Here is a 23,169-nt window from a genome sequence, read left to right as displayed (position 1 = left end):
TTCGATCCCTTCAAGAAATTTTTGTATTAGAATATCTCATCCAAGTTTAAATCTGAAGTCCTGATGGTTTGATCTTTGTTGGACAAGGATCTTCAGACTCAATCCGGTACGAAACACTCGAGTGCTTTTTTACTTATTAAGGTGGTCATGTGAAAAGTTCAGGCCAAAGCTATGAATGGCATTTGCTTTGTAGGTTCAGAATTGACGAAAGTTCAACATTTTTTCCTGTCTTTAATCTCAAAAGCTGACATGTCGGCAACTTCTTTTAGAGCGGTACTTTCGGTTAACATTTTTGAACCGTTTTACTTCTTTGGCCTTTCGAACCAAATGAGATGAGAAAAGAAAAAGTTAATCAACACCGGAGTTTCCACTTGTCATTGTGGTAAAAGTAAAACTAAATGCAGACACTAAAATTCCCCATTGAAACCAAGCTAAAGAAGCCTAACCCGGCGTTCAAATTTGTGACCAAAACAGGAATCATAACTGAAACAAAAAAAAATCCTCAGTCTGAAGATGCATAGATATAAAAGAAATCAAAAACCAGAAACCATAGTGAACTAGTCCACCACTAAGCACAGAAGTTGTCACTGTATTAATCGTTATTGCTATAAGGGTTTTGGGTTCAATGGTAAAATCTATTCTAAAAGACAAAGAATAACTTACTACATACTTGCTGATCCTGAAGTTTCTATCTCACATAGGACTAATGATTTCTTCTAAATAGATCATATCCTTCAAGCACCAGAAGCCGCAGCGTCTAAAAACAAACTTGCCAACATTATTGTTAAGTTAGAAGCTCCCTTGTTGATCTTCAAGAGCCATGAAAAATGTTGCGACTTTCACTATCCTTTTGGATTCACTGAGCATCATCAATCATCTTGGTGTCTGAACCTTCTTTCTCCTCCTGGTGATTGGACTCTATAGCAGCAGATGGAGATGAAGTAGTAATGTCCGAACAAGCAGGATCTTCAACCGTTGAATTTTCTGTGGCAGCAGATGGGGATGAAGCATTATTGTCCGAACAAGAAGAATCAATAGCCGGTTCTTCAACCGTTGGATTCTCTTTCCCATTTACTACTTCTCCTTCTTGATTATCTGTTCCAGAATCATGTTCCATGTCAATAGAAGGATTTGACTCGGAATCTACCGTATCCACCCTCTCGGCAACTTCCCCTTCTTTTTCAGAGACACTTACTGATGATGACAAAGATGATGATGATGATCCTTCTGAATGTGAGATGGAGATGCCGTTACACAGCGAGGACACATTTGCACCCACCCCAGAACTCTCAACAGATCCATCTTGGCTAGATTCTATGTTTAATGTATCTGTTTTCTTCTCATCTTGAACTTCTTCGGGTCTAAGGCTTGACGGTCTAGTCTGAACCCTGAACCAACCAACATCAGAAATTATAATCTGTTAAAGATAATTCTCCTAATACAAGATTCTTTGTTGTTGCACAAAAAGTGAAAAGGCTCTACCTGCTGTAGAGGAGCATGTATGCTCGTTGAGAAAGGACATCCTCTAGTTCGACTTTTTCCACCTGCGAGTATTTTGAGAGAGGATTAGAACATCTTGTAATAATAGGCAAACAAGAGTTGATAAGAGATGATTTATACCTCAGAATCGTCTATTCTATACCAGTCTCCTCGCAAGTCCTTAACGTAGCAAATGTAGTGGCCGAAAAATGAGGCATTCAACATATCTAAATGGACAATCACAGCGTAAAGATTGTACACATCTGATCCTTCTCCTCCACCGCTCGTGTAAGGGCCGAGATCAAATGTCTCCGGAAAACCAATTCTTTTGTTCAGTTTACCAAACCTCCCACCCTGAACAACAGTTTTGGATTTATCAGCAAACCAACATCAGATGTAAAGAGACCAAAAGTGAGAGGAAGAGAGGTCAAAAAACCTGGAATCTTTTCAAGGCAATTGTGAGAATATTAGGAGCAGAACGAATTGAAAGGCGCTTACATGCCTTCACATAGTCATTACATCTGAAAAAAGAGAGACTAAAAACTTTCAGAAACACAAGATCAACCATGTCTCCGGTTTAAGAAGGGATATTAAAAGTACGGACCTATCACATTTGTAAAGGTTATCTCCCTGAAGCCATTCTTTAGCAGTGAACTGATCGAGACATTCCTCCAATGATACCGCATCCCCGTGGATCTCAACCGTTAAATCCATCATATTTTCGTATTGGTCAGAAACATTACTGCAAACAGTACACTTGACCTGCAAAAGTTGATTAAGAAAACATTAGTATGGCTTTATTTGACACACTTTCTATATCTTTATTTTAATTAACCTGTGACTGAAGGAGACCGCCAAAAATGTGTTGAATAAGTGTTGTTTCTTGGGCACGAGGAGGCACCGCTTTCTCTCCACCAAACTCGTCGAGGCAAACAGATTGCATCATGTCAATTACAAACCTCATCAACTCATGAGCGTCTTCCTGTCTCCCATACCCAAGATTCCCACCAATGTTAGGCAACCGCGAGATAATGTTCATTGGTGAAAACGGGAACCGGCTCATGTTTGCTCTTTCGAGATGGGTTTCAAACTCACAGAAGAAGCACCAATCATTGCGCCTACCTGTTAAACACAAACACACAATTAAAGAGTTGTCAAGCATTTAAAAATCCCCCTCAGATTTAAAGAAACTTACATTCTCTCTTGTGGCCTCTCTCCAGTAGGTAGGCAACAAGAGGGCGTGTCCATGAAAGGCATTGTAGAACCACATTAGCGAAACAACTGAAAGAGGATTTTTGACATAAAAAGCATAAGAAAAAAACAGACTGTAAACTATACAAAAAAAAAGAAGAAACAATTAGCTTTAACAAAAAAAAACCTGTTTCCACAATTGGTGAGCCCACAAGGAGCCAATGTAGGTTTGTCCCAGTTGAAATAGTTAACAAAAGTCTCGTATGGGAAAAGAACCTGCACAAGAATAATGCAAAAATCAGATCAAAACTATTACGAAGAGAGATGATTAAAATAAGGCACATTACATCTCCTGGCTTGACGACAACAGCTTTGCTTTGGCTCAGCTTAGGAGACAATGCAGTCTTAGACACAGTCCTATTCCCAAAGAGAGAAGCTTTGAAATCGAGATCATCCTTTCTCACAGGTGATGAGCCAGAGCTCTTAAACACCTTGCATTGTAGTTTATGCCCCGAGTTCCAGTCTGACTTTTGGCACTCCGCAGAGCTAGTAACAATTAATACAGAGAGGAGAGAAAAATACGAAACGAATTAGAAAAATACATATTCACTAAACTTTCAGACAAAAGCAAGACTGTTCTGTAGAAACATAATATTGTTAAATATCAAAACTTTCAGACAAAAGCAAGACTGTTCTGTAGAAACATAATAAAACAAACATTGATTGATCTAGAGGATTGTTGTTAAATATCAAAACTTTCGGACAAAAGCAAGACTGTTCTGTAGAAACATAATAAAACAAACATTGATTGACCTAGAGGATTGCTAAATATCAAAACTTTCAGACAAAAGCAAGACTGTTCTGTAGAAACATAATAAAACAAACATTGATTGATCTAGAGGATTGTTGTTAAATATCAAAACTTTCGGACAAAAGCAAGACTGTTCTGTAGAAACATAATAAAACAAACATTGATTGACCTAGAGGATTGCTAAATATCAAAACTTTCAGACAAAAGCAAGACTGTTCTGTAGAAACATAATAAAACAAACATTGATTGATCTAGAGGATTGTTGTTAAATATCAAAACTTTCGGACAAAAGCAAGACTGTTCTGTAGAAACATAATAAAACAAACATTGATTGACCTAGAGGATTGCTAAATATCAAAACTTTCAGACAAAAGCAAGACTGTTCTGTAGAAACATAATAAAACAAACATTGATTGATCTAGAGGATTGTTGTTAAATATCAAAACTTTCGGACAAAAGCAAGACTGTTCTGTAGAAACATAATAAAACAAACATTGATTGACCTAGAGGATTGCTAAATATCAAAACTTTCAGACAAAAGCAAGACTGTTCTGTAGAAACATAATAAAACAAACATTGGTGATATGGCTAAAATATCAAAACTTTCAGACAGAAGCAAGACTGTTCTGTAATAACAAAAGAGTCTACATCGAAATCCATTAAAACCCTAATCAAAAGAGGAGAAGGAGGAGGAGGAGGGCGGGTGATAAATACCAGTATCGAACGGATTTGCAACGAGAGCACTTCTTGGTGGAGAGCTTCCCACAGACGGAGCATTCAGCCGCGTCGGGGGGAACCATGAAATTTCGGCGGTGGAAACCACCGGAGGCGCCGCCGACCTCGAAGTAGTTGGCCGCCGTTCGTTTGACGAAGAAGAGGAGACCGAGGGAGAGGATGAGGAGAGTCAATACGAGCTGCGTGAAGAAATTGAGATCCCACGTTGATCCTACTTCATGCATCTAACATCGATCTCGAAGCTTTCTTCTTCTTCTTCTTTCTCAGATTCGATTCGGAGATGTCGAGAGAGAACCTCCTCTGCTTTGCTTTTATACTCTCTCTCTCTCTCAAGAAAATTGGGCCTCTTAAATCTTTGTTATTATGACATTTTTTTGGTGTAAATCTTGAGATTAACCCTTTTTTTCTTCTTTTTGTTACATTTCTTATTTTTCTTGGTTTTCTATTTTAATTTAATCTAGATTTACTTGACTTAAAAACATATATTGTAAACATTCACTGCTATAAATTGAGTTTCATTGATAATTAGATACATCTATTCTATTAATTGAGAATCATTCTGAAAAAATCTACTTATACAAGTTTACTGCACCCTTTCATCTATGTAACAATTATTTGGTCTTACCATCTATTAGCCCAATAACAAAATATAACCGTATGTTTAGCTAACTATATTTATTACGGCTTATCTAAACCAGTAGTATAACAACTTTATATTTGACAGACCAAAACATGTTCTACACGATACTATAGAACACAATACATGTTATACACAAGACACTATACACTATATAGTTTATTCATTGAGTCCCTGCTAATGTCGATGACAGTTATCTGTACAATAATCATATCACATGTATTCCTCTTTACCCAAACGCCAAATGTCAATACTCTCATTCAATTAAAAGACCAGATCATACCCTAACTTCGATGAAACAACACATTCATTCTCAATCTGCCAAAATGATTCAGAGCATAACCTTACATATACTGTATCATTTTGAATAAAACTTATCTGGTAAAATACTGTATCATTTTGAATCAATCTAATATGGCAAAGTATTAGTGCTTATACCAAGTCTCTTCTTTGAGAGGGTTCTTAGTTCGTTCTTAATCTGAGAAGTTCGTTCTTTATTAATTCATTCTTATCTATCAAAGTTAAAGTCTGTTTTTAAGAAATCGGATCAAGTTTATAATAACCACGTTATCCTAACTATATATTGTTATAATATTTTCAAATTTAGTATTAACGACCATAAGTTATTAATTTGCTAGCATAAATTTCTCTAACCTACTTTAACTGAATAGATTTTCGAAACAATCTGCTCGATACGATTTTAAATACATAAAAACCGAAATCTTAGAATACTTGATCTACAAGTTTCGTATTAACTACAATACATGATAATTTTCCGTGCAAAAAAATTATGTTACCTACTTTAACTGGATAAACATTATCGTGTAGAATTTATATTCCAATAATATTCCTTATTCCTCCAACTAAAAAAGCATATCAGATCTTCTTAATATTCAACCCTAAATATGCGTATCTTGTGCTAAGAACTGACCCAAACCCGAAAAAAATTTACGAATACCTATTAGATCCAAATTTCTAGGATCCGAAGGACCCAGACCCGAAAAAAATTGGACCAAACCAAACTCAAAGACCCAAACGTCCAGGCCTAAGTGTATGAATGAGCATTCGGGTACCCATTTGGGTACGAGTCAGTTCTTTAGGGTATTAGAGTTTTTGAGTTCTTGGGTAGGGTTCGAGTCGGTCCTCCCAGATACGGATATGTTCGGTTCTAATGTATATGAACCTGAAAATAACCAAATAACCAATGTATCTGAAACATGTTTGTCATGTTTGTAATACCTGAACCGACCTAATTTTAAAATATAACTAATATATATTTACATTTGGATATCTTAGAATACTCATTCGGTTTTCGGTTTAGGTCGGGTAATTTTTTTTTTAATCCGAATTCTTCGAGTCCTCGATATTTGGATCCAATTAGGTATTTGAAATATTTTCGGTTATGGTTCAGTTTGATTCTTTTTGGAATCGAGTCAGTAAGAGTCCATAATTCAAATAACCCTAAAATACATGTAATTTGGGTACGTAATAGTCTAGCTCAGTTTGGATATTTAGGAGCAAAAAAAAATTGAAAGTACCCGACCGAAAGACGAAAAATACCTAAAATACTAATTCATATCCAACTTTATTTATAACCCAACTTTGGATTTCAAGTGAAATGTCTCTTCGAATCTTTTCACTCATTAAACACATCTATCTTTCCTTTCACTTTTGTAGTTTATGTTTATCAATTTCCCGTTTAGTTTATTTCCGGTTGTACTCAGTTAAGCCATTTGGGCCATTAGATTAAATATAACCGTTTTGTTGAAAAGAAATCGTTTGGAAGGCTCATTGGGGGACAAAAGTTTAAACAAATCGGAAAACAGAAGTTTGTTGGAACGACCACGTTAACTCCACCAGCTCGGATCATGTCTTGCATGGCACTGCCTTGGAAGAAACCGTAGATGTAGTCGTTTCCTCCGATCTCACCCACCACACTACATTTTTACTAGAAATAAGGCCAAAACTTTTATTCCAAGGGCCTGTTTTGTGATTTGTCGCCACCTTTACTTCGTTGCCTTTTAAGTGTTTCTTTATCTACCTCTATCTTTGGTTGTTTTTGTGAGATGTTGAGACTTCTTGAAATCAGAGTATTCTCAACTGAAGTTAATTCAACACTCACAGATCCCAACACTGGGATCCTACAGCAGACCTAAAAGTAACATTGATTCATTTCAATTCGTCTTGGGTATTTGCAAAAGCTCAAAAAAAAAAAACACACTCAGCCACATATTTCATTTGGTCTCTTGCTTCACCTTGGAGTAGAACTCAAGGACACAACTTTTGTCTCCTTCCCAAATCAGCTTCACAATGATGGATTCACCAATCTCCACACAGTTAGCTTTGAAGAACTCTTTCCAACCTCCCACCAATCTTATTCTATCACCACCACTCGTCTCAGACCGTAGAGACGTAGACCACTTCACACCGTTTTTATCCAACATAGCCATTTCAGTTTCCTTGTTGATGCCATGCAGCCTTGTGAAGTTTACCGGGATAAACTGCATCAAATATTAAAATAAAAAAAGGATTCAAGACTGATAGAATGTAAAAAGACAAAGTTGATGAAACTGACCAGTCTTGAGTTTTTGACGTCCGAAGTTTTGAGAGTTAATGTCAGAAATAGGTTTTGGCTTGGTGATGATGTAGAGGCTTTCCATAAGGATCTAGGCTTTTTCTGAGATGGTGAAGATGTAGAGGCTTTCCATAACAGTCTAGGCTTCTCATCTTGGTTGCTTGCTTCTTCTCTGTCCGGCTCTATCTCATAAGCTTCTAAGCAATCTTCTTCTGCAGACTTTATGGAAGAGGGGGACTTGAGTAGAACCAGAGTGTCTCCTCTTTTGATCAGTTTGAAAGTAAATAAACTTCCAGCTCGAAGTCCACTGGCATTACAGAAGCTTTTCCATCCTCCAGTGATAGACATAGTTCCACATGAATCCTTTCGTGCCAAATTTAAATTCCATGATCTACCCTTTTCATTCATCAGAACAATCTCTCCACATCTTGTCTCTAGACCATTTTCCCTCACAAAACGCTTTGGAAGAGTCTGGAAATTCATTACAACAGAACATGGTTTTGATCAAATTCAGACAGTACTATAATAAGAGTTTTTTGGTTCAAGTTAGGAGTAGAGTACCAGTCTGTTATCTCGGAGGCTTGAAGGCCTGACATTATTCACAAAACAAGAGGGATCTAGCAAAGAAGACTCTACATATTTTTTCTTATTCTTCTTCTTCACTTTCTTCTTGTTTTGAATCTTACCTGAAATAAAGAAAGAAAGACCAAGAATAAAAATTCAACTTGTCATAATCAAAGCTGGTTCCGTATTGTAAACAACTCACTGAGCTTGAGCTTGTTCTTCTTTTTCAAACAAGATCCATACTGAATCTCACAGCAACTGGGTCCGAACAGTGTAATGTGGAAAGCCATGTCTTTCTCTTGTCTGAAAATGACAATGTCACCAACTCGTAGATCGTGCGCGAGAGCGAACTCTTTCCAACCATCAGTGAGTTTCCGGCCATCTTCTATCTTCACTTTCCAGGTTATATCGTCCGATATGTCTGATCTCAGCTTCGCCGTAGTCATGTGCTCATTTCTTCCTTCTACATGCTTGGAGCAGAAGGCTACAGGAATGGTCTGAAGCAACATGCATATACAAATAAACCAGAACCACCTTTCTAAATTAGCTTCTCAGAGAAAGACTTTTAAATGAAAGAAGAGAGATTGAGTACCAAGTGGCTGTGGAAGCCGGGAAGAAGAGGCTGAAAGAAATGTTGGCTCACCATGTTCTCCAAGTTTCTAGATCTCTTACCCTCTAGCTCTAAATTTCATGGTGGAAAGTGTGTAAGAAACACAACATTTCACCAAAGAGTCTTGAATAAATTTTGTGTAAAAGACTAGTAACATATAAATTTATTGCTGAGCTATTTGTTTCTTGATTTCTGTATATCCATTTAAGGGCTTGGTTTCAGAGGAAGACACGTGCACTCTACTAGTCTCCATGCGTTTCGATAAACTCAAAAGTGAGATTTGACTTCAGATATTAAGAGTGAGCTAAAGTAATTGAACAAGCGTGATCTGAAGTACTCTTGACATTTTCTATGTTCTTTTTGGTTGAAAAAGTAATAAGATGATTCATGGGGAGTTCTTAGCGGAATATAAGAACCCGTCTCTTAACTTTTAACTAAAAAAACTAAGAATCGGTTCTTAAACGGGTTCTTATATTCCGTTAAGAACCTCATCCTAAAAACGCTCATTAATCATGCTCTAACAGTGAAGTGTGCAGAAGTGATGGGCGAAAACATAACTGATCAGTCCTGGCGGTTAATAAACAAATGAAAATGTAAGAAGTTACGTGACAAAATAAAAAGGTTTCATTGCCTATTAACATTGCCGTTTGTTTACTCGCAGTCACTGATAATACGTGTATATCATTAGTAAAAAATGTGCTCTGATTTACTACCAGGGAGGATGGAGAGTAGTCACCACCTGGAACAACTTCTATATCTAATTAACATGTTGGTGACTATTTGTGAGTCTCCCTAGAGAACAAAACTTGAATACATGAGTTGTTTTGTCTGGTTTCTTAATGAACTCCAAAGTGAAAGACTCTCCTAGCTTTACTCCATTAGCTTCACAAAACTCACCCCAACCATTTTCCAAAGCAACAGTTCCACCTCTTGACAATAGATATCCTGACAACTCCATTTTTTTTTCACCCAAAATAGTTATCTTCCCAAGTTTGTTGACGCCATTAGCCTCCAAGAGCTGACTAGGAATAATCTACAAAAAAAAAAGTATTTGAACAAAACACACATCTCATTACCAAATTAGAATTTCAAGACAGAAACTATATATAATTCATGTCTGATACCAGAGTTGTTTGACGAACTTACCAGTACACCGGCTTTGACATCTTCAGGTAATAGTGTTAATGTCACGAACCGGTCATGGATCTCTGAAGATGAACCACTCGTTCTAGGCTCTATGACTTCCATGGAAACCGACTCTTTCTTGGTATCTTTTGAGCTGTTAGAACCTGTACGGAGAAACCTGATCATAGGAGTCCCATCTTCCCATACCGACTCCAACGTAACGGATTCGCCTGGCTTAAAGCCGTTTGCTTCAGCAAAAACTGTCCAGCCACTTCCCAGTTTCATTCTCCCGTCTCTTTCCTTCACAAGCTTTGTCGTCCACTTTGTATCATCTTTGCCCAACAGATATATCGTTCCAGGCTTGTTCATGTTGCTCTCCATCACGAATTGCTTTGGAAGACGCTGGAAAAATATTAGAAAGGAACAGTTAAAATATTGTATTCTCTTAAATGTGATTGAACTAATGAAGAGTACAAAGAGTTAGAATTTACCATTCTATTACATGTGAGAATGTCGGGTCTGATTTTTATTGTTACCAATCGGTTTTGGCTTGATGGAGATGAATCTTTGCTGCTATTGTCTCCGTTGTTGCTAGGATCTATGTAAAGAGACTGTTTCTTGATATGTTTGAAATACTCTTGTTGCTCTTTGTCACTGGTGGATTCTGGACAGCACAAACTAAACGCAGGAGTTGTGTCTTCCCATATCAACTTGAGTGTGAATCCTGAAGCTAAGCCGTTTGATTTGACAAATTCTTTCCAACCCTTTCCCAAACTCATTATTCCTTTCTTGTCTCGTAGAAGGCTTGTCGGCCACTTCATACCATCTTTATCTAATAAACATATCTCTCCAGGCTTGTTTATGCCATTCTCCCTCAAGAATTGCTTTGGAAGACTCTATAGATACAAAAAAAAACAGAGGATTAATAGGAGACATGATACCAAATAGGTTGGCCTAGTGGTAAAGGAGTGTCTAGTAGGCACTCCGCCACTAGGATTCAAAACGAGAAACTATTTACAAAATGTTTGGGATTCAAAACGAGAAACTATTTACAAAATGTTTGGGTTTCCGGAAAAGAGGTGCAATCACCTATCAAAAAATAAGAGACAATCAAGAGTTGTTCTTTTTTTTTTCTTTCCTAAAACTTACCAAACGTTCAATTCTGAAATAATCAAGTGGAAGTGTAAATGTTACGATGAATAGGGCACAGCTCTTCCTTTTGGATTACACTTCTTCTTTTCTGTCTCCATTAACGGCTCGTCTTCACCAGTCTCCCATTCTGTGTCCTCTTCTTCAGAAGAGTCTCTTTGCCTTGTACTACTGGTAGATTCTGTTGGGCGGAAACTTAGCACAAGAGTTTCCCCGTTTCCCACAAGTTTAAACGTGAAGAAGCCTCCAGCTTCTTGGCCGTTTTCTTCACAGAAACTTCTCCAACCCCGGGTCATGTAAAAAGTATCTGATGAGGCATTGAACCTCAGATCCAGTGTCCATGATCTTCCCTCTCCATCTATTAAAACAATCTTGTGGGATTCTCTTGTAAGACCGTTTGAGCTTGTGAAGTGTTGCGGAAGATACTGCAAATACCACCAGAGTCAAATCAAGTGAGTGATGAAACTATATTAGTATGATAAATGGGATATATATACCAGTGTATATATGAGTAGATTGAATGATGTGACAGTGGCCACAAAACATGAGTTGTCTAACGAGGAAGAATCCGCTTCTGTTTCATTACTGTTTGTCTTCGCTCTCTTCTTCTTATTAGGAAGATCATCAACATCTGTTCTTGGGTGCGAATGCTTATTGTTGTTGCTTGGAATCTCAAGGCAATGCGAAACATGAAAGACCATATCCCCTTCGTATCTGACAAGGATGAGGTGGCCTGCTTGGAGACTATGAGCGACGGTGAACTCTCTCCAGCCGTCACTGAGTATCGGACCAGACATCTTCACTTGCCAGGTTATGTCTGACGAGTCAGATTTCAGCTGAGCCGTGTTATCCACGCTTCTTCCTTCTATATACTTGGAGAAGAAGTCTAAAGGAATTATCTATACAAGAAAACAATAAAAAAGAAAAAGAGATGATTGATATCTATGACTAAAAAGCTGGTCGAAGACAAAAAAAAAAAGGTAAGAGAAGGAGAGAAGGTTACAAGGTGAGTGTGGAAGCCACAGCCAGGAACAAGTGTGTGGAAGAACTGTGGGTGAAGAAGCGTTGATTTCGCCATTGTCTCGAAGAACTGGTGAACACAAGAAAAAAAAAAAAAAAAAAAAAACACAAGAAAAAGAATAACCTAGAAAAGATTTTCTTCGGTGACAATAATAACAAACACTTTTATAAGTTACAAAAGTATTTCCTTTTGTTTTTGTCGTTAAATAAAAGGAAACAAAAGTATTTACAAAAGCAATTTTCCTTCTTCCTTTTTTTTTATTCCGGTTTCTGGCCAGAGCAAATAACTGATTTTTGGCGGTGGGACAAATTGGTATGGTATATGAACGAAAATATTATAAATTATCGGAGAATCCAAATTCATTTTAGATATTTACAAATATTATTTATTTTTAGTTATATTTATTTAAAAAAATAAATATCAAAATATTTAAACCATATTTTATTTAAAAATGTCAAAAATTATCTAAAAATCTAAATTATCCAAAATTAACTGCAAATCAAAATATTCAGATATTTTTATCTAAATATCTGACATTATCCGAACTATTCTATAGTTTTACTTGAAATATTTAAATTATCTGATATTTATATGAGAATTATCAAAAACTATTCAAAAGCATGAAAAGTAAACAAACTCAATGCAAATTGTTTTGGGTATTTACTGTTTTCCAATTTTTACTACCAAAACAAAACAAAGAACCAAAATCGATCCAAATTTTATAAATACTTAAATAGCCTATATTTTTCTGGAAAACAATTGAATACTCAAACACCCAAGTCAAGGCATAAAAACAATACTCTCTCTGTTCCTGAAAGTAAGATTTTCTAGAGTATACACGCTTATTAAGAATTTTAATAAATGTTTATAATTTAATTTATTTTTTACTTTATTATACACTTTCCAATAACTTTCCACCAATGAAATTTAATCAATTCAAATATTCTCCATTAATGTTCCTCAAAAGTATAAAAAAGTACCTTAACAATATAGAAAATCTATCTTTGTGGAACAAGAAAAAAATCTAAAACATCTTACTTTTGGGAACGGAGGTAGTATGAGGTTACTTTTTTTTTTGGCACTGAATAGTCCTCAGCTCTACTGATACTAACAGATGAAGCAGCAACGATTGTACAGTAAAAACAATCACTACATTTCATGGAACACAAGAGCAATTCCATTGCACTGCAAAGATAGTGTCTCTTACACCAATAGTTTCAGTGTCAAAGATTGTGCACTTAACATGTTTCTAACCAACTATTTTTTTTTGTCTTTACTCCAGAGATGGAGCAGTGTTTAAACACATGAGTTGCGTCATTAGCTTCGCAAATACATTCCAAAGTGAATGACTCTCCTGTCTTAACGCCATTAGCTTGGCAAAAGTCCTTCCAACCACATCCAAGAGCCAGAAGTCCATCTTTTGACAGTAGAAATGCAAGCCACCTCGTTCCATTTTTACCCAACAGAGTTATCTTTCCAAGCTTGTAGATACCATTAGCCTTCATGAATTGACTTGGAAGAATCTACAAAAATATATATATGATTTAAAACACATCTTCTCACCATCAAGACATAAACCAACCCACCTTGGAATCAAGAGTTGTTTGATGAGAACTTACTAGTTGACAGGCTCTGACATCTTCAGGTGTGAGTGTTAATGTCACAAGTTGATTCTTCATTGCTGAAGATGAATCTCTCCTCTCCTCTATGGTCTTCTTCCCTTCCCTGGTCTTGTTTCCACTGCTGGGCTGCCTTGTATCACTTGTGGATTTTGTTTTAAATCATAGGAGGAGTATTGTTTTTCCCGACTAACTCAAACGTAAAGGAGTCCCCAACCTTTAAGCCGTTGTCTAAAGCAAAATCTTTCCAGCCTTTCCCCAACCTCATTCTTCCACCTGAGCTTTCACGTCGCAGATTCGCCACCCACTTTGTACCATCTTTGCCCAACAGAGTTATCAACCGAGGTTTATCCAAACCATGTTTCTTCATAAAACGCAGTGGAAGACGCTGGAAAACATAACCAACATTTATACTTAAAACATTTGAAAAATGAGTTTATTTAATGAAACTCACCAGGCTGCCTTTTCTGAAGCTCGCATGCTCAATTGTTAAGGTCATTAAACGGCTTTTGATTGGTGGTGTAGTTGAATGCTCCACACAAGATTCTGTGTTGTTCTTGTTACTGGTTGATTCAGTGGAACATAGACTGAGCAAAGGTGTTTCCCTGTTTCCAATTAGTTTGAAAACAAAGAAACTTCCTGCTTTCTTTCCGTTTTCATCACAGAAGCTTCTCCAGCCTTGCCTTATGTTGAAAGTATCAGATGACTTGTTGAACGCCAGATCCATCGCCCATGATCTTTCCCACCTGTCTCTTAAAACAATTTTGCGGCATTCTTTTTCAAGAGGTTTGAGCTTGCGAATTCTTTTGGAAGATCCTGCAATAAAATAAGTTGAGAGTAGCCTAAGATGCCTTATTGAAACTTATCCAAAGCCATGTTAAAGTTAAAGTTTTTGTTTATATTTCAACAAGTTCTCTCCCAAGCATTAACCACAAGAGGATCTAAAATAAAGTGCGCCACTTTATGAACAACATCTCATTAAGTGAGTGATTAGAAACTAATATACAAATAAAAGGTATTAGTACCAGAGCATCTTTGTGTAGATTCGAAGCCGTGACAAGGGCCACAAAACAAGAGTGGTCTGAAGAAATAGAAGAATCAACTTCTCTTTCTGGATTGTTCTTCTTGGCTTTCTTGTTTCTCTTAAGTTCTGTATCACAGGTTAAAAAAAAAAAAAATCCAAACATTTTCAAAACCTCAACAACAGACCAAGTAATCTTGGACACTACACTACTCCATAGAACATAACTCCCTTTTTAAGTCACAGTTTCACATATATAAAAATAAAAAAGCTTCAATCTTGAAGTTCTCTGTCACGAGAACATCCCAAAAGTAAAAAAGTCTCCAGATTTGACTACAAATCGTATAAAACAAACAGACCCAAACTAACCCGTCTCGTCCTGACCATTGTTGCAACCAACAGGTTCTAAATCAGACAAATCTAAAACCATCTCTCAAGCCTAAAATGTCTCCACTTTCCACGGTGGGTCCGAATATTCTGCTCCAAGCTTCTTTCTTAAGGAAGCTTCGAGAAGAAATTGGTAAGGGGGTGGGCAATGTCGAAGCACAATTGAGCCAAAACCCTAAGAGCGGAAAGAGTTTTCTTTTTCAGGACAGAGGACCTTTTGTTCTTCTGTGTAACCAAATGTTACTCTTTTTAGAAATTTCGAAATCTAGGCGCGTAGACTATATTCAATGAACAATGTCATTTGATGGTTGATTTGTTGTATTGTATTGTTCTTAACTACTAGGGTTGGCGGGAAGATATATTAATTTTGTTAACATTTGATCTTTGTTTATATTTCTTAAGTTTTTGATTTTTATTTGTTATCAACTATGTTTTGTGATATGGTACTATTTGAAGATTTTAGAATGGAAATACGTTCTGTTTTTTTTTTTTGCATTTGCATGAAATTATATGTGTAGTATTTTATATATTTTATTTAATCGTGTGTTAAAGGTTTATGTTTATCTGTGATTATGAGCATGTCTCTAACAATGTTTTTATTCATAAGAAATTTTTACTTTCTAGGACACTTTTTGTCTTTCAAATTATATATTAAGACACTTGTTGCTAGAAGCACACTTCTTCTTTGTGCAATGTTCTACATACCCTCTAATTAACTACACTTTCTCCTAACACTAAGGGGCTGTTTGTTTCAGCATTTGACATCTCCATCCAAATGATTCATTTGTATGATCTATTCAAATGATCCATTCAGATTTTTGTGATTGTTTGTTTGCCCATCCACATAGCTCATCTAGATGAATCATCTAAATGAATATTATGTTTGTTTCTTTATTTTCATTTCCATTCAAATGAGTTTAGTAAAAAAATTACCAAAATATCCTTGTGTTGATTTAATCATATGTTTAATATTAATTTTTACTATATTACATTTAATTATTTAGTTTAATATATTTACATTAGAATTATTTCAAAATTAACGAGTTTTCTTTTTGCGGTTTGGGCGAAAAAACAAGTTTTTTTTGTTTTAGCGAGAAAACATATTTTTTATGTTTTGGCGGAAAACAATATTTTTCGGTTCTGGCGGGAAAACGATATTTTTCGGTTTTGGCGGGAAAATACAAATTTTTGGTTTTGGCGAGAAAACAAGTTTTTGCGGTTTTGGCGGGAAAACACGTTTTTGGAGAGAGAACACGTTTTTGCGGTTTTGGAGGAAACCACATTTTTGCGATTTTGGCGGGAAAACGCATTTTTGCGATTTTGGCGGGAAAACGCGTTTTTGCGGTTTTGGCGGGAAAACGCATTTTTTGTGTTTTTGGAGGAAAACACATTTTTGCGATTTTGGCGGGAAAACATGCTTTTGCGGTTTAGGGGGGAAAACGCGTTTTTGCGGTTTTGGTAGGAAAACGCGTTTTGCGGTTTTGGCGGAAAAACGCACTTTTGAGGTTTTGGCGGGAAAACGCGTTTTTGCGGTTTTGGCGGGAAAATGCGTTTTTGCGGTTTTGGTGAGAAAACGCGTTTTTGCGGTTTTTGTGATTTTGGCATGAAAACATGTTTTCGGTTTTTGCGGAAAAACAAGTTTTTGCAATTTTGGCGGGAAAACATTTTTTTGCAATTTTAGCGGGAAAATTCGTTTTGGGGTTTTGACGTGAAAAAGTAGTTTTTAGCACGGGAAAAAGTGTTTTTGTAGTTTTGTCAGTTTTCGTTTGTGACAAAAATGATATTATGTTTAGATTTGTAGTTTGTGAATTACATTAGGGGTATAATAGACATTATACCATTTTGAATGAACCATCTCCATTCAAATGATCCAAATTGGTTCAGCTGAATGGACTTTAAAATTAAGCTTAAATTTTCAAAAGTCATCCGGATGATCCATCTGAATGAGTTGCATTTTTAGTGCCTAGACAAACAAAACTCCCATCTTCATCCAAATGGCTCATCCAGATGGAGAAACAAACAGGCCTAACTACTTTCACTTTCCCAACTATAAAAGTTTTATTTTTTTCTTTTAAAAATAAATCTATAAAGCAAACATTTTTTCAGTTTTCAAAACAGAACTTTTATTCTCTCTCCATCTTTATCTCGAAATTCAGATTCACTTTCCCATTTCTCTCCTAACCCTAATTCCACGAACCCTCTTCTCCTTCATCTTTAATTTTGTAATCTTCATGATTTCAGAGGTCTCGCCGCGAGTTTGATTTCTCTCCTAACCTTAATCCGCTCTCATCACCTTTAGCATGCTCTCATCGTCGTCCATTTCCATCGCTCTGTGTAATGATGACGAAACCAAAATCAAAGAAGAAAGTGAAGATAACTAAGCAACCATCCCCACCAGAAAATGATATCAGAGGTTTTGTTCTCACATCGGACGTAACAGCAGAGAAGGGGTTGAAACGGAGAGGTTCGTGGAGCTAATGATGTCGTCCGGTTTGATCTGCTATGAGTCGGTGTGGTGGGTTACTCTCGAAAGAGAAAGAGCAACAATGGCAAAATTTTACTTTTTGCAACTGTGGTCCTTCATGTTTTGGTTATTCACGCTTTCACCCCAAAATTCTTCAAATGTGTTTTATGGTTCTCTTGATCTAGCCACAAACTTTTAATTGTATAATCCAGACCCTTTCAAATGCAAATAAACATGTATATATGTATCCAAATTTTATGTCCATGTCCACGTCCTTTAACTGTGTCTACGTCTTTCATTTACAAATTTTACGTCCATGTCCACATCTCTAACATTTACACTTTTATCATCCATGCCCACATAGTTTTTGTATGGGTTATATATAAAAAATTATAATAGCAAATATATAGAGAAAATTAAAAGTATCCAAATTTATGTGGACATGTCCACGTCCTTTAATTTGTATAATCCAGACCCTTACGCTCAAAAGAGCAAGAGCAACAATGTCTATGTCTTTCGTTTACAAATTTTATGTTCATGTCCACGTCTCTAACATTTACACTTTTATCATCCATGTCCACATATTTTTTGTATGGGTTATATATAAAAAATTAAAATAGAAAATATATAGAAAAATTAAAATATCACAAAATTATATCAAAGTGGATATCACAATATAGAAAAAAAAAACTTTATTACAGTAGGAAAATTTGTCATATATATCTTAAAAAACAAAACATAAAATTTGAAAAACATACTTTTTTTGTCCATGTCCATAAATACTTGTCCAATAAATTATAATTTGAAAATTAGGTAAATATTAAAGTATAAAGTACATATATATATGGATATCAAAATAATAAGAAGAAACAATTAGGTTTATATATGATTATTATATTTTTATTTACATATCATAAATTGAAATAATAATGAATTAAATATGGTGGGATAAATAAAGTACAAATGACTATGTCTCTTTTATCTATAAACGTATATTAATAACTCATCCAAGAAAACCCAAAAATTTATTCAGTTTGGTCCCCACTACAAAATACAAAAATAAATGGTCCCCACAAACACCTAATCGTTGGTTGTTTCTTCTTCAATCGAAGGACATTTTAGTCCAAATTCAGCTAGGCTATGAGAAAAAGTGCCTCTCCAGCAACATGTGTCTTATATGTCAAAAAAGTGAAAAATGTGTCCTAAAGAGAAATGCATTCTATTCATAAATTTCTTTAACCAAATACTAAAATTTACATTCATCTCTTGCTACAGAAAACTCATTTTTTCATACTCGCAAATTTCCATGTTTTTTTTTGTAAAAGATAGAGGTGTCCGGGGACGACCCAAATAGTCCCCAACGCTCGGGATCAGTTGGCGCTAATACTGGTGACATGGCGTAAAGCATCTATTCCAACGAGAATCGAACTAAGGGTGCAATGGAACTTACTACAAACACTAAACTACTATTCCAACGGTATAAATTTCCATGTTTCTTTTGTATATCGAACTAATTAGCTTTAGTGAACTAATCTCATGGGTAATATATTAATCAGCTTCCGAGCACCAAGTAGCCCTGATAATCTCATGGGTACTATATTAATCCTAGGTGTGTGATTGTGGTCTAAACCTCTAGTAAGGTTAATGATCCTGTAACCAAGATTTGGATAATATAATTATAAACTATTGTTGACACAAAAAAGAAACTAAAAATCCATTGAAGTTCCTTTGAGCAGTGTTAAGGATAATATAAACTATTGTTGACACAAAAAAAGAAACTAAAAATCCATTGAAGTTCCTTTGAGCAGCGATCCTTAACATAATATCTAAAAAAAATTTCTTGATATGGTTCTCAACATTTGGAACAGAACTTAAGAACCGGAACTGTGTCTTCCCAAACCAACTCCAAGACAAAAGACTCGCCCATCTTAACGCCGTTGACTTCACAGAAGCGTATGCAACCCTTTCCTAATTTCATTGCTCCTCTTTTCTTCTTATCCATGAGTAATGAAGTCGACCATGTTGTACCGTACCTGTCAATCATCTTTATCTTCTCTGCATTTTTTATTCCATTCCCCTTCGTGAATTCCAACGGAAGATCCTGTAGATTTTATTCTTTAGATTTCATTCCATAACACGTGAAAAAATTAAAAGAAAAACACACAAGAGTTTTGTTGTGGAACTTACAAGTTTACTAGTTGTAAGTATTAATGTCACAAATCGGTTTTCGCTTGTTGTGATATTTTCTTCTTTGATGGTAGTTTCATTAGCTTCTAACCATTTTCCTTTCCTAATAGCTTCGTTGGTAGGTTCTTGCCTTGAGTCATCACGGTTAGTTTGTACACCAAGAAACTCTTTTTCCGTAGCTTCGAAACCTTGTCTTGTGTCATTGCTAGGCTCTACAGATAAACAAAAACCAACTTCTGTTTGGTTTTGTGTTTCTAGAAAGAACAAAAGAGAGGACAAACTTACCAAGCTTACCAAGCTTGTGCATATTCAAAGGGAACTTACCAAGCTTGGGCAGATTCAAATGGAACAACTTGAGGACAGGTGTTTCGACGTTTCGGATTAATTTGAAATTGAACATGTCTCCAGGCTTCTTCCCATTAGCTACGCAAAAACTTCTCCAGCCGCTTCTTATAAGAAACCGGCCTGAGTATGGCTCGTGTCTCAACTCTATCGTCCATGATTCTCCCTTTTCGTTCATTAAATCAATCTTAAATTTACTTTTCAGACCATTTGACGCTGCAAACTTTTTTGGAAGATACTACAAAATGTTGTAACAAGTTTAGTTACAGCTTTAGAAACACACGTCACTCAAATCAAGATTAGTGTCTATGATAAGTAAGAAGAATTATGAAAGTAACATAACCATTGTATCGCGCCTTATGTTTGAAGCCGTGACAATGGCCACGAAAGAAGAATCTGCTTCTATGTCTTGACGCTTCTTTTTTGGAACTTCCTCTGTATCAACTGTAAAATCTCATTTGCACTATTTTTTAGAGATTTAAAAATATAACGTTTTAAAAAAAAAAGATTTAAAAATATAAAACTCAGATTAACCAATGATGAACGCCTTCTACAGGTGTGTTGATGCATAATAAACACAGGTCCGGCTTACATAGCAAGTGGAAGAAGTGCATTTGCACTGTGTCCAATTTTTTTGCAAACATTTAAAATTCAAACTATTTCCTCAAAATATTAAAGCCCTTTTTACAAAACTATTATAATCTTATATATTAAAACAGAAATCACAACATTGATTCATGTGTGATTTCTTAAAAAATAGACCTAATGGACTTATTTCTATAAAGTCATGTTACATTTAATTTCTAATCTTATCATTTAAATTTTGGACCTACTAGAAATGTTTATTGACCTATCAATAATTAGATTTAAAGAATATATAATCCATTAGATTTATAGATAGTATAAATTAAATAGATATAATTTAATGTTGTAATACTATACCTCCATATGTTAAATATTTAAATATTTGTCGATGTTAACTTTTAAAATTATAAAGATTTTTTTAAAAATAAAAAAAAATCATATTATCTAACAATAATTAATCTTTACTACCTTAAACCAATGAAAACAAATTTTAAACTATATTGTTTATTTTAAAAATTAAACAAAAACTAAATGTTTAATTATTTACTCGATAATATAAATCTGTGAAGCGAAAAGTTTAATTTTTTAAAAACTTTCTAAATTTGCAAAATGTTACAATATCTTTGAATATGACAATAAAACAATATGTGACTAATCTTTATATATATATAGTTACGATTTTAATAATGAAATAATAATCCGAAAATATATAAGAAGAAGATACAAATACATGTGAAAGTTTAAAACAATCTATTCAATGAAAAAAATACCGTAGACTTATTATGTTTTAAAATTGATAGACACATATATTATAATATATACCAACCAATTTAGAATTGAAAACAAAATATTTATATAAAAATAAATGAAAACAAAAACTCGCGCGGTTGCGCGGATTGAGATCTAGTTGTTTTTATTAAAGTTTAACAATGAAACGGGCCTGATAATAAATTAACAAAGGTATAGGAAAATTAACATACCAAGTTTATGCAGATCTTCATTGTTCAAGGGTAACAATTTGAGCACAGGTGTTGCTTCATTTTGGACCATTTTGAATGTGAACATGTCTCCAGGTTTCTTCCCGTTAGCAACACAGAAACTTCTCCAGCCTTTGCTCATGTAAAACCGGCTTGAGTATGACTCTTGTGTCAAGTATAACTTCCATGATTCTCGTTCTTCATTCATTAAAACAATCTCAAGTTTCTTCATCAGACAATTTACCACTGCAAAGGCTTTCGGAAGATACTGCAATAATACAGCCACAAGTTTTAATATACGTCAATACTTAAAACAACTCTCACTTAAAATCTCAAAATTACTGCATATATTAAGGAGTAATAAGGAAGTAACATAACCACTATATCACGCCTTAGATTTGATTCCGTGACTGTAATAACAAAACAAGATTGGTCTTCTGAATTTTTTTTTTCTGTTTTTGGTCTCTTCTTCATTCTTGAAATCTTCTCCATAGTATCACAAAGCTCCTCTGTTGAGAAGTAAATCTCAGGACTCATTCTAAATGTGGCAATAAAACCAAATATAAAACTGAAGTTTACCACTTTTGTCCTCTTCTTGGCTATCTTCTTCTCCATATTGAATCTCACAACAACTTGGTCCTAAAGCTGTGACATAGAACACTAACTCTCCTTCGTGTCTGAAAACAACAATGTCACCAACTCGGAGATCATGAGCGACGGCGAAATATTCCCAACCGTCAGAGAATCTCCGGCCGTCAAGCTTCACGTTCCAGGTCGTCTCGGATGCGTCTGATCTCAGCTTTGCTGTTTTGCCTTTGTTACTTTTATCTAAGTGCTTCAAAAAGAATGCCACAGGAATGTCCTGAAACACCACGCACGCGAGTTAGAAACAGAACCAATTTGGTCAGATAGCGATAGGGAAACAGAGAGTATACGAGGTGCTTGGTGAAACCGGGAAGAAGAGGTTGGAAAAAATGTGGGTTAGTTGGAGAACAGAAAGCCATTACTAAAAAAACTTTGTTGAATGAGTTTTTCTTTTTCTCAGAATAAAAAACTTGGTGTTTCTGGACTAATGGAGAGAAGTAATATATAATAATAACAAAAAGTCAAGAACTCGCTTCTTTTCTTTACATCAGCTTTTCCAAAATGTCATTGTTTTCGAGAAATGTAAATGTAAGCTGACTAAAACAGTGTTGGGACTGAACTATAAAGACTTTGATTGGTGGTGGAGATTTTTTTTTTTAACACAAATTTAATTTCATTCAAATTCAAATGTCTTCCATACAATATATACAATTTTATATTATCCATCCTCTTTGGTCACAAGCAGAAAATACAACAGCTAAATAACATAAGAAATATAGGTCTTCAATCAAAGTTGACAGTGAATTCGAGACGATGCTTGAATGCGTCGGAAGAGCATTCCCCACAAAGTCGGATAACTGGAGAATAGTCACATAAAGTGAAGTTGAGGTCCCGATCTTATCTACGAGAAATACCAACGTATTCTCGGCTGCATCTTCTGGTCCCGTAGAAACCGCTCTGCAAGATAACAAACCGATAAAAAAACTGAAGCAAACACTCCTAACCGAGTCCGAGGAAACATCTCTTTCCATAGGAAGAGAAAATGGTGGTAAAATATTCTCCTCAGGAAAGGAGGATGATGGGTTTAGATCTGGTACAGGTAATC

The 23,169-nt window shown here is 35.4% G+C and overlaps 4 protein-coding genes and 1 pseudogene across 4 annotated transcripts; all 5 read right to left on the bottom strand.

Annotated features, from left to right (window-relative positions):
* Positions 1 to 569: 569 nt before the first annotated feature.
* Positions 570 to 4,577, bottom strand: LOC106365795 (ubiquitin carboxyl-terminal hydrolase 19-like). The gene is made up of 10 exons (XM_013805288.3): positions 4,196 to 4,577; positions 3,018 to 3,216; positions 2,858 to 2,946; positions 2,675 to 2,760; positions 2,315 to 2,601; positions 2,084 to 2,241; positions 1,916 to 2,000; positions 1,621 to 1,833; positions 1,483 to 1,544; positions 570 to 1,388 (listed from the first exon to the last, which is right to left on the bottom strand). Exons 1-10 carry the CDS (start codon positions 4,438 to 4,440, stop codon positions 857 to 859), a joined length of 1,956 nt encoding a protein of 651 aa, XP_013660742.1. The 5' UTR covers positions 4,441 to 4,577; the 3' UTR covers positions 570 to 856.
* Positions 4,578 to 6,929: 2,352 nt separating this feature from the next.
* Positions 6,930 to 8,756, bottom strand: LOC106363973 (B3 domain-containing protein REM14). The gene is made up of 5 exons (XM_013803622.2): positions 8,585 to 8,756; positions 8,195 to 8,489; positions 7,990 to 8,114; positions 7,429 to 7,899; positions 6,930 to 7,354 (listed from the first exon to the last, which is right to left on the bottom strand). The coding sequence occupies exons 1-5, from the start codon at positions 8,636 to 8,638 to the stop codon at positions 7,088 to 7,090; spliced, it is 1,212 nt and encodes a 403-aa protein (XP_013659076.1). The 5' UTR covers positions 8,639 to 8,756; the 3' UTR covers positions 6,930 to 7,087.
* Positions 8,757 to 8,959: 203 nt separating this feature from the next.
* On the bottom strand, positions 8,960 to 11,954 carry LOC106362587 (B3 domain-containing protein REM13-like). Its single transcript, XM_048767003.1, has 6 exons — positions 11,880 to 11,954; positions 11,374 to 11,775; positions 10,936 to 11,301; positions 10,219 to 10,623; positions 9,749 to 10,129; positions 8,960 to 9,635 (listed from the first exon to the last, which is right to left on the bottom strand). Exons 1-6 carry the CDS (start codon positions 11,952 to 11,954, stop codon positions 9,360 to 9,362), a joined length of 1,905 nt encoding a protein of 634 aa, XP_048622960.1. The 3' UTR covers positions 8,960 to 9,359.
* Positions 11,955 to 13,058: 1,104 nt separating this feature from the next.
* Positions 13,059 to 15,876, bottom strand: LOC106365797 (annotated as a pseudogene).
* A 3,205-nt stretch (positions 15,877 to 19,081) lies between these two features.
* Positions 19,082 to 22,846, bottom strand: LOC106365796 (B3 domain-containing protein REM10). Its single transcript, XM_013805289.3, has 8 exons — positions 22,415 to 22,846; positions 22,059 to 22,341; positions 21,858 to 21,988; positions 21,483 to 21,747; positions 20,261 to 20,361; positions 19,900 to 20,155; positions 19,576 to 19,787; positions 19,082 to 19,489 (listed from the first exon to the last, which is right to left on the bottom strand). Exons 1-8 carry the CDS (start codon positions 22,481 to 22,483, stop codon positions 19,241 to 19,243), a joined length of 1,566 nt encoding a protein of 521 aa, XP_013660743.1. The 5' UTR covers positions 22,484 to 22,846; the 3' UTR covers positions 19,082 to 19,240.
* Between the last annotated feature and the right edge of the window lie 323 nt (positions 22,847 to 23,169).

Source organism: Brassica napus, chromosome C8, assembly GCF_020379485.1.
Source record: "Brassica napus cultivar Da-Ae chromosome C8, Da-Ae, whole genome shotgun sequence".
In the NCBI taxonomy this organism is placed as follows: Eukaryota; Viridiplantae; Streptophyta; class Magnoliopsida; order Brassicales; family Brassicaceae; genus Brassica; species Brassica napus.
Note: the sequence above shows the minus strand (reverse complement) of the source record. Positions and strands in the feature narration are given on the sequence as shown.